Source organism: Diaphorina citri, unplaced genomic scaffold (assembly GCF_000475195.1).
Source record: "Diaphorina citri unplaced genomic scaffold, Diaci psyllid genome assembly version 1.1 scaffold2865, whole genome shotgun sequence".
In the NCBI taxonomy this organism is placed as follows: domain Eukaryota; kingdom Metazoa; phylum Arthropoda; class Insecta; order Hemiptera; family Psyllidae; genus Diaphorina; species Diaphorina citri.
Genome location: NW_007380279.1, coordinates 15469 through 24708, shown reverse-complemented (window position 1 = coordinate 24708; position 9240 = coordinate 15469). Strand labels below are relative to the sequence as shown.

At 37.8% G+C, this 9240-nt stretch overlaps 2 protein-coding genes and 1 long non-coding RNA gene across 6 annotated transcripts; 2 read left to right on the top strand and 1 right to left on the bottom strand.

Annotated features, from left to right (window-relative positions):
- Positions 1–296: 296 nt before the first annotated feature.
- On the bottom strand, positions 297–7793 carry LOC113471718. Of its 2 annotated transcripts, none has more exons than XR_003394309.1 (2): positions 7702–7793; positions 297–669 (listed from the first exon to the last, which is right to left on the bottom strand). It is a non-coding gene; the product is annotated as an uncharacterized LOC113471718 (long non-coding RNA). The 2 variants fall into 2 exon arrangements; XR_003394308.1 differs by lacking the exon at positions 7702–7793 and adding an exon at positions 812–877.
- On the top strand, positions 677–1431 carry LOC103519646 (probable low-specificity L-threonine aldolase 2). The gene is made up of 2 exons (XM_017448278.2): positions 677–909; positions 1285–1431. Exons 1-2 carry the CDS (start codon positions 841–843, stop codon positions 1414–1416), a joined length of 201 nt encoding a protein of 66 aa, XP_017303767.1. The 5' UTR covers positions 677–840; the 3' UTR covers positions 1417–1431.
- LOC108253737 (probable low-specificity L-threonine aldolase 2) lies at positions 2474–6748 on the top strand. Of its 3 annotated transcripts, none has more exons than XM_026831086.1 (2): positions 2474–2576; positions 6429–6748. In XM_026831086.1, exons 1-2 carry the CDS (start codon positions 2490–2492, stop codon positions 6660–6662), a joined length of 321 nt encoding a protein of 106 aa, XP_026686887.1. In that variant the 5' UTR covers positions 2474–2489; the 3' UTR covers positions 6663–6748. The 3 variants fall into 3 exon arrangements, with proteins under 3 accessions (XP_026686887.1, XP_026686888.1, XP_017303766.1); XM_026831087.1 differs by having other exon boundaries at positions 6447–6677; XM_017448277.2 differs by lacking the exon at positions 2474–2576 and adding an exon at positions 2820–2922 and having other exon boundaries at positions 6447–6696.
- Positions 7794–9240: the final 1447 nt, after the last annotated feature.

Genomic DNA, 9240 nt, shown 5'->3' with positions numbered 1-9240 from the left:
ACTCCAGCGCTCGTAGAGTCAACACCTCTCTCGCGATCTTGGTCTGACGATGGGAATCTGAGTATTCCCGAAAGCTCACCAAACTTTCTTTAGTTGAATGTCGAATCTCAATTGTCTTTTAAAATTTATATTTTTAAAACGAGAATTTTGAATTAATTTGTAACTAAAAATTCAAATGCAATATTTTCGTCAAGTGTTGACGATACGATTTTTTCCGAACGGCAAGTCGGAACGGAATCTTTAATTTTAACTTGACAAATTTTAATTTCGTTTATTTGGTTTTGATTACAGAGTGTTCACCAAGTGTTCAGCACCTGCCTAGAGTACCAGGAACCACCTACCGTTCAACAGTAAAAGTGCCAGTACCTAGCTACCGCTCCAAAGTACCCGTCTCTCTGACCAACTATTGTTCAAAAGTACCAGTACCCGGCTACTCTTCAAAAGTAACAGTACCACAACCCAACTTTCGTTCAAAAGTACCAGTACCTAGCTACCCTTCAAAAGTAACAGTATCACAACCCAACTCACGTTCAGAAGTAACAGTACCTAGCTTACGTTCAAAAGTACTAGAACCTCTGCCCAGCAACTCTTCAAAAGTACTAGTACCACAGACCAGCTATCCTTCAAAAGTACCATCATTAACTAACTTTTGTTCCAAAGTACTTGTACCTTTCAGAAGTAACAGTACCTAGCTTACGTTCAAAAGTACTAGAACCTCTGCCCAGCAACTCTTCAAAAGTACTAGTACCACAGACCAGCTGTCCTTCAAAAGTACCATCATTAACTAACTTTTGTTCCAAAGTACTTGTACCTCTCATCAGCTATCGTTCTATAAGCACCATGACTTCGTACGGAATTAGCATGAGTGCCTACGGGTGTATCACGGAATTCCCTCCTCTCTCAGACCAGGTGAGTCGGGGGTTCGAATCTCGTTCAGGCAAAAAAAAAAAAGATCAGTGAAAACCTACTAAGATTTTTTTTCTTTTTTTTTCAGGACAATTTGAGAAAGGGAGTTAGTTATATCAGGTATCAGGCTTTTATGGCTTGCCTTTTTTTTACTAGTATGTTAACCAGCTTTCCTTGTACTCTGGAATCCAAAAGGGTATTTTCTTGACGTTAATTTTGCTTTATTTCTGCAGAATAATTTATTTTACTACTTTTATTTCTTTTCTTATTTTGGTAGGTATTACTTCATTTACGATGAAAAAAAAAAAAAAAAAAAAAAAAAAAAAAATCCTTTTTTTTCGTTCAATAATGTTCCAAATTTTATTTTGCCTTCTGCAGATTCGAACTGTAGACATCCGGAGTGACACAATATCTAAGCCTACCATGGAGATGAAGAATTATATGTTCAACTGTGAGGTGGGGGATGATGTGTATCTGGAAGATCCAACTTGTAAAGGTAAATTCTATTAATTAGACCTTATGACCTTAGGTACATAATATGTAGGTACGCGAAGAGGAGGAGCAGAAAAAATTAGGAACTAGAGAATTTTTCTCTTTGAACTTTTTCATTGGAGGGTAGCACGTCTGCCTTGTAAGCTCTAGGTCGCGGATTCGATTTTCGTCCGGGGCGGATTTTATCCTGAACTGATAAGGTTTGTTCTCGAAACGGCTTTCTTTCTCCTATCCTGTCTTTCTTCCCTCTTTGCTTTGAGCATGATAAGACCTCAGCAGTTAGAGTTCCCTCTGTCAAACCTCAAACACAATATTTACCTACAATGTCGTTGCTGGCTTCCAAGGCAGGACAGGAGTTCAGGTGAACTGAGTTCATAGGACTGTTTAAGGAACATAAGGAACAAATAGGAGAAGTTTTTAGACCAAAGCGGTGGAGATGTTCAAACAGTCATGCCCAGTGAGCAGTCGAAAATGAGCAACAGCGGCCTTTCTCGGTAGATTAGGGATGATGTCATGGGTGTTAAGTATTTGCTGCCACTTTTTTCCTTGTCCCTCGTTACGCAGTCTTTTGTTGTGTTTGATCTTGAATTTAGATTTAATTAGTCTTTTTGCCGATTCATAGGGAAGTTTTGGCGTAATTGAAAAGGGGATGCTTGTTCCTTTTTTGGCCAGATAGTCGGCGTTATCGTTTCCTGCGAGGCCGCAATGAGCGGGGACCCATTGCAAGGCTATAGTTTTCTTCTGATTTTGAAGCTGTTTTATTATTGATCGGATCTCTCTAATTTCTACTGAAGGATCTTCGCTACAATTAGTAATTGACTGGATAGCTGCCTTGGATAGCCGGTACGTTTTTGCTGATAAATTATGCCTTAAAGTTGGACCCTGTGTCGTTTAAAACCCCCCAAAAGTTTGTATCCCCCAATTTTCGAGATTAGCTGATTATTGGTTAGGTTTATATTTGATTAGCTGATTTAGGTGTTTAGGAAAGAGTTTTTTTTTTATAGTTGTGACGTCATCGTGAGAGTCTGGTAGCCTACGAGTATTATTCTAATAAAGTTTATTAAATAAACTGATTGGTTTTGATTTCAGTTATGACGCACTGTGATAGAAGAGACTCCGAGATTATCGTAGGAGACTGTAGTCATATTATGTTATGGGAACAAGGAGGTGCCTCACAGGTAAGATTGCGGTTGTATGAGATCAAATTTCTAGTCTGGCGTGAACAAGCTGGGCCCATCCCTCCGGGAATTTTTTAGCCCGTAGTTTATTCGATCGTGATTAAAGAAAATCAGTACCTATGTACCTACCTAATTTGTTTAATATTCAGTTTATTAATTAGCTGATTTTTTTTTTTTTTTTTTTTTTTTTTTTTTTTTTTGAGTCGTGACGTCAGAGCCCTACTAATATTAAATAAACTGATTGGTTTTGATTTCAGTTATGACGCACTGTGATCGAAGAGACTCGGAGATTATTGTAGGAGACTGTAGTCATATTATGTTATGGGAACAAGGAGGTGCCTCACAGGTAAGACTGAGGTTGTATGAGATCAAATTTCTAGTCTGACGTAAAAAACTGTTGATCAATGCTCAAGATTGACTATTGGGGTCCACTTCGCTTAAAGTTTACAGTTAACCTTCGTGCAAAATTTGCACCACCATTTTCGTGTTCCTGGTAAAAAGACCTTTAATTTGATATATAGGTCGACTAGGTTTGGATAAGTCCTTCTATTGGGACAGACAGACCGACCGACCGACCGACAGAGTGACAGACACCGAAGCGAATACAATAGTCCGTCCCTTATACCTTTTTATCACTATTGTAATAATAAAGGAAGGACGGACTAAAAAGTGTTGATCAATGCTCAAGATTGACTATTGGGGTCCACAAAGTGCAATTAAACTTCGCTTAAAGTTTACAGTTAACCTTCGTGGTTTAGACTAAAACTTTCTCGCTTTGAGTTCATAGGTCGTCGCGACAAATTTCAAGATCAGAGCTCATTTGTGTGAGAAAATGTGAAAAAAATCCGGGGTCCACAAAGTGCAATTAAACTTTGCTTAAAGTTAACAGTTAACCTTCGTGGTTTAGAGTTTTAGAGGGTGTCACACTAACCTTGCACGCTGGAGGTCCGAGATTCGGTTTCCGACGAGGTTTTCCCGCTCTGTACTCGGGGTGCACTCAGCCTTATGAAGACAATTGAGTAGCTACTATAATCGAACAGCGACCAGTGGCGGCATTACCAGTGTGAAAGTAATTATTGAAATAAGGAAAATGATTGCAAAGGAATAAAGGAGGCACACAACGTGTATTACTAGGAATAACACAAGAGGATAAAAGTTAAATGAACAAGAGGATAAAAGTTCAATGAACAAGAGGATAAAAGTTAAATGAACAAGAGGATGAAAGTTAAATGAACAAGAGGATGAAAGTTAAATGAAGAAGAGGATAAAAGTTAAATGAACAAAGGAATAACAGTGAAATATAAAAGTTAAATGATCAAGAGGATAAAAGTTCAATGAACAAGAGGATGAAAGTTAAATGAACAAGAGGATGAAAGTTAAATGAACAAGAGGATAAAAGTTAAATGAACAAGAGGATAAAAGTTCAATGAACAAGAGGATAAAAGTTAAATGAACAAGAGGATAAAAGTTAAATGAACAAGAGGATAAAAGTTAAATGAACAAGAGGATAAAAGTTAAATGAACAAGAGGATAAAAGTTAAATGATCAAGAGGATAAAAGTTAAATGAATAAAAATGATCAACAGGATAGATGTTCAATGAACAAAAGTGAACACCAGGATAGATAATATGATTCTTTTTTCCTCCTGTACTTCGGATCATGGAAGTGGGTTGTTATCGTTACCAACTTGGCCAACTGTTTGGGGGTTAAAAACTTTTGAGTTTCTTCGTTAAAGAGGTATTTAATAATTCTCCTCTGTATACTATTCAGAGGTTGAATAATGTATGCTGGAGCATACATACAGGAAGAAGAAGAAGAAGAAGAAGAAGAAGAAGAAGAAGAAGAAGAAGAAAAAAAAAAACACTTTTAGTAGAACCGTTTTGCCTCTTTCCAGACAATTTCAAAGATTTACCAAGGGATTAAAAAGTATTTCTTATGTTTAAATAGCACACAAGACACATTACAAAATCTGTTGAGTATCAAGTTCATAGTTGTATTTTAGTTGTTGATAACCACTGAAGATTTCAATTGTACCCATCAAATGAAATAACAAAAAAATCCTAGTCAGTAGAATGATAAAGTTGCAACTCCTCAAATTATTTATTTCAACCAGCCAAAAATATCTGTTGCCATCCAGAAGGATCCAGGTTTGATTCCCAGAGTCAGCACAAAAAGATTGTACCTACATACTTGAATTTCAGTAGGTTACTCTGTGTTGACCTAGCACCTAATGTTAAAAGATTGTTCCTTGTATCACTCTGATGAGAAGGAACATAATATACGTAAATACTAAGGTATTGAAATTACCCAGCACCTAATACTAAGGTATTAAAATTACCCAGCACCTAATACTAAGGTATTGGAATTACCCAGCACCTAATACTAAGGTATTGAAATTACCCAGCACCTAATACTAAGGTATTGAAATTACCCAGCACCTAATACTAAGGTATTGAAATTACCAAGCACCTAATTGGACCTATTATTATATTATGTAGTTCCTTAAGTAAGTAAGTACTGTGTTTTTCTACCTAATATACCTACATGAGACTTTGTTAAGACTGCTGGGGCAAAAGAGACTTTTCAGTCTCATTCTTGGCAGTTGTTTTAAACAGGGCAGGTATACATTTTAATATTCTATTGTCTATTCGAAAATAGGTAAGAAATGGACAAAAACAATAATAATAGATCAGTTGCGCTTACTTGTGTGATGTTTCAAAGTCATAGAGCAGGAAAAATGAGGACCAACGGAATTTTTCTTTTTCTTCTACGACTTCTAGATACCGAGATAAATCGATTTAAATAATACCGATAAGTATCAAACGCCTAGAAAAATATTCTGATTATGCAATATTAAAAATAAAAATAAGTTTCTCAAAGTTTCAATTTTCCGTTTTGTTATTTGAAGGTATTTTAATTATATTAAGATTGATGATTTCTTGTCAGAAATTAGTCTACCCTGCTTATTATCACTGCTGTTTCACCTTATGAGGGATTCGAACCATAAACCTCCAGTTCTGAAATTCCTCCCGCGCCAACTGCTTGAGCCACTGAGGTTGGTTCGTTTTGTTATTTCATAAATAACCTACTTACTTGAATATATATAAAAAAAAAATCTCAAAGTTTCAAATTCTCGTTTTGTTATTCCATAAAACCCATAGGTAAAAATAATATACCGAGGGGTTGGGTAAGGTAGGGGGGTGGGGAGGGGCGTGAAAAAATGAGAATATGCCCAAAGGGGGCGCCATGCAAAAAAGTTTGAGAACCACTGACTTAGAGGAAACCGAATTAAACCATAGGATATCCAAGATGACGAGCTATCGGAATTGGTTCCATTTCCGAAAGTTTCCATAGAGGAAAATGACCTTTTAGTAATGCTTTTTCATGCACAAAAGTGCTGAAAAGGCTCTGCTTTACCACGAATAATTCCTTTTTTTTTCTATCGGAATTGGTTCCATTTCCGAAAGTTTCCATAGAGGAAAATGACCTTTTAGTAATGCTTTTTCATGCACAAAAGTGCTGAAAAGTCTCTGCTTTACCACGAATAATTCCTTAATGGATTAGTTTTTTTGTTTCGTTTTATTCAGGTATTTATTTTTTTTTTTATTTTTTTTTTTTTGGTTCGTTTCGGCCTCAAAGGACCACGGAATTCTTAACTCTATGGTTTTTGCTTTCTCTTGTGCCAGTATATCTTCATCCTAGAAGAATGGTCGGCCTTTCTCTCCTCAGACCACTTGTTGTTGGGTCTTGCTGTGGTGGAAGTTATTGATTTTAGTTTGTATTGTTGTTATTGATTTTAGTTTGTATTGTTGTTATTGATTTTAAATTGTGTTAATCTATAAACATTTATAGACCTCTGTCTATTCTCAGATCGGTCGTGTACTCATGCGTGGAGTTACCAACCAGAAGGATGGTACCTTCGATTTGGACGAAATGGAGGCCAAGTTCAGTACGGCTGATAACATACACTGTGCCAGTACGAGTCTAGTGTGCGTGGAAAACACACATAACTACTGTGGGGGTACGGTACTACCCATGCAATGGCTGAGAGAGGTAAGATCGAACCCTCAACCCGCGGACTTGTAGTCTTCCATTAAATCGAACCCTCGATATGGAAGCCAAGTTCAGTGTTTGGGGTCGAGTGGATTGGAACACATCAAATGCCTTCAGGCTTCAGGCATACTCCATTTGTCAAGGGTTTAGGTTTACCATGCCCTTGGAATCATTTTAATTTGAAGAAATTATTATTTCATACTGATTTTGAGGCGGTTTCTGCTGAGGTTTTATCGTCCTGAAAGCGAAGAGAGAAGAAAGACTGGATAGGAGAAAGCCAGCCGTTTCGAAAACGAACCGATAAAATCCGCTATAAATTTTAAAGGACAATTGAGATTCGACATTCAACTAAAGAAAGTTTGGTGAGCTTTCGGGAATACTCAGATTCCCATCGTCTCTACCAACTCCAGCGCTCGTAGAGTCAACACCTCTCTCGCGATCTTGGTCTGACAATGGGAATCTGAGTATTCCCGAAAGCTCACCAAACTTTCTTTAGTTGAATGTCGAATCTCAAATTGTCTTTTAAAATTTATATTTTTAAAACGAGAATTTTGAATTAATTTGTAACTAAAAATTCAAATGCAATATTTTCGTCAAGTGTTGACGATACGATTTTTTCCGAACGGCAAGTCGGAACGGATTCTTAATTTTAACTTGACAAATTTTAATTTCGTTTATTTGGTTTTGATTACAGAGTGTTCACTAAGTGTTCAGCATCTGCCTAGAGTACCAGGAACCACCTACCGTTCAACAGTAAAAGTACCAGTACCTAGCTACCGCTCCAAAGTACCCGTCTCTCTGACCAACTATTGTTCAAAAGTACCAGTACCCGTCTACTCTTCAAAAATAACAGTACCACAACCCAACTTTCGTTCGAAAGTACCAGTACCTAGCTACTCTTCAAAAGTAACAGTATCACAACCCAACTTACGTTCAGAAGTAACAGTACCTAGCTTACGTTCAAAAGTACTGGAACCTCTGCCCAGCAACTCTTCAAAAGTACTAGAACCTCTGCCCAGCAACTCTTCAAAAGTACCATCATTAACTAACTTTTGTTCCAAAGTACTTGTACCTCTCATCAGCTATCGTTCGATAAGCACCATGACTTCGTACGGAATTAGTATGAGTGCCTACGGGTGTATCACGGAATTCCCTCCTCTCTCAGACCAGGTGAGTCGGGGGTTCTTTTTTTAAGGACGATTTGAGAAAGGGAGTTAGTTATATCAGGTATCAGGCTTTTATGGCTTGTTTTAATCTCATTTTTACTTTCTATTACTACAGTATAGCGAGCTATACTAGTAATGAAAGTATTGCAATCGGTCCAAATTTTTCCTCCCTCTATTTATTGTTTTCCAGGGCTATCAGAGTACGTAAGGTACTAGGAGGTGGTATGCGACAAGTAGGATATCTGGCCGGTGCTACATTAGACTCGTGTGGTCTGCGCCGTAGCATGCCCATCCCATAGTATGTCCCTTATCAGATTTTAATCTCTGTCCCCTCTATTTTTTCCCTCCAGGGCTATCAGAGTACGTAAGGTACTAGGAGGTGGTATGCGACAAGTAGGATATCTAGCCGGTGCAGGGATATTTGCTCTGGAGAACCATGTACATCGATTGAAGCATGATCACGAACAAACCAAACTCATCGCACAAGGTATAGTAACCAAACTGAAGCTCCAACAAACGTAGTGGGCGGGAATCGAACCTGCGACCAATCGCTTATTAGGCAGCCGCGCTACCTTCCAAGCTAGCTAGGCTGACAAGCCGGTTTGATAGAAAAAATTGTAACAATGGAGGTCTTATCGTTTAGAAAGCGAAGCGAGGAGAACAGGATCTTCAGGACGAGCCAGCCACTTTAACATGACTAGAGCTAGAGACCATCACCCCAGTGTATAGCAGATACAACAAGCTGGGCTCGTCCCTTCGGGAATTTTTATGGTTCTCAGGACAAAATTTTTTTTGTCCTGTTAGCTTGTCCTCTTGTCCTCTTTTGTCCTGTCCTCTTAGCCGACAGTATAAATAAGGTATATTAAATAATAATAAAAAAAAAAAAATTGCATCACCACTTTCGTGTTCCTGGTAAAAAGACCTTTAATTTGATATATAGGTCGACCAGGTTTGGATAAGTTCTTCTATGAGGACAGACTGACAGACAGACGACACCGAAGCGAATACAATAGTCCGTCCACTATACCTTTTATTATTACTATTGTAATTTAATAAAAGAAGGACGGACTAAAAAGATATCTTTTTTTCTGCTATAGCCATTCGGCAAAATCTAAAGCCGCTAAAACAACAACATAAGCACCAAGTTCAGTGAATTGCTCACCTCACTCAAGAAAAGGCCTTTCGAACAAGTGTTAACCCCAGTAGCTCAGAGGTATTGTATAGCTTTAGAACGTCGCACTCGTAATCTGAAGGGCTCGGGTTTGAGCCCCAATATTGACATTAAATTTTACGAGTAGTACCTACCTACGTAGCGTCATTTCGAGGTGGACTTATTTCGTATACATTTTTATTGTGAAGTTCGTAATTTTGTTGTTGTTGTTGTTGTTGTTGTTGTTGTTGTTGTTGTTGTTGTTGTTGTTGTTGTTGTTGTTGTTGTTGTTGTT

Bases quoted from the DNA above. Each gene is read 5' to 3' on its own strand.
- LOC103519646 (XM_017448278.2), top strand. From the start codon at position 841: ATGACTTCGTACGGAATTAGCATGAGTGCCTACGGGTGTATCACGGAA. The intron at 910-1,284 runs GTGAGTCGGGGG...TGCCTTCTGCAG, and splicing joins TCCCTCCTCTCTCAGACCAG to ATTCGAACTGTAGACATCCG.
- LOC108253737 (XM_026831086.1), top strand. From the start codon at position 2,490: ATGACGCACTGTGATAGAAGAGACTCCGAGATTATCGTAGGAGACTGT. The intron at 2,577-6,428 runs GTAAGATTGCGG...AAACATTTATAG, and splicing joins AACAAGGAGGTGCCTCACAG to ACCTCTGTCTATTCTCAGAT.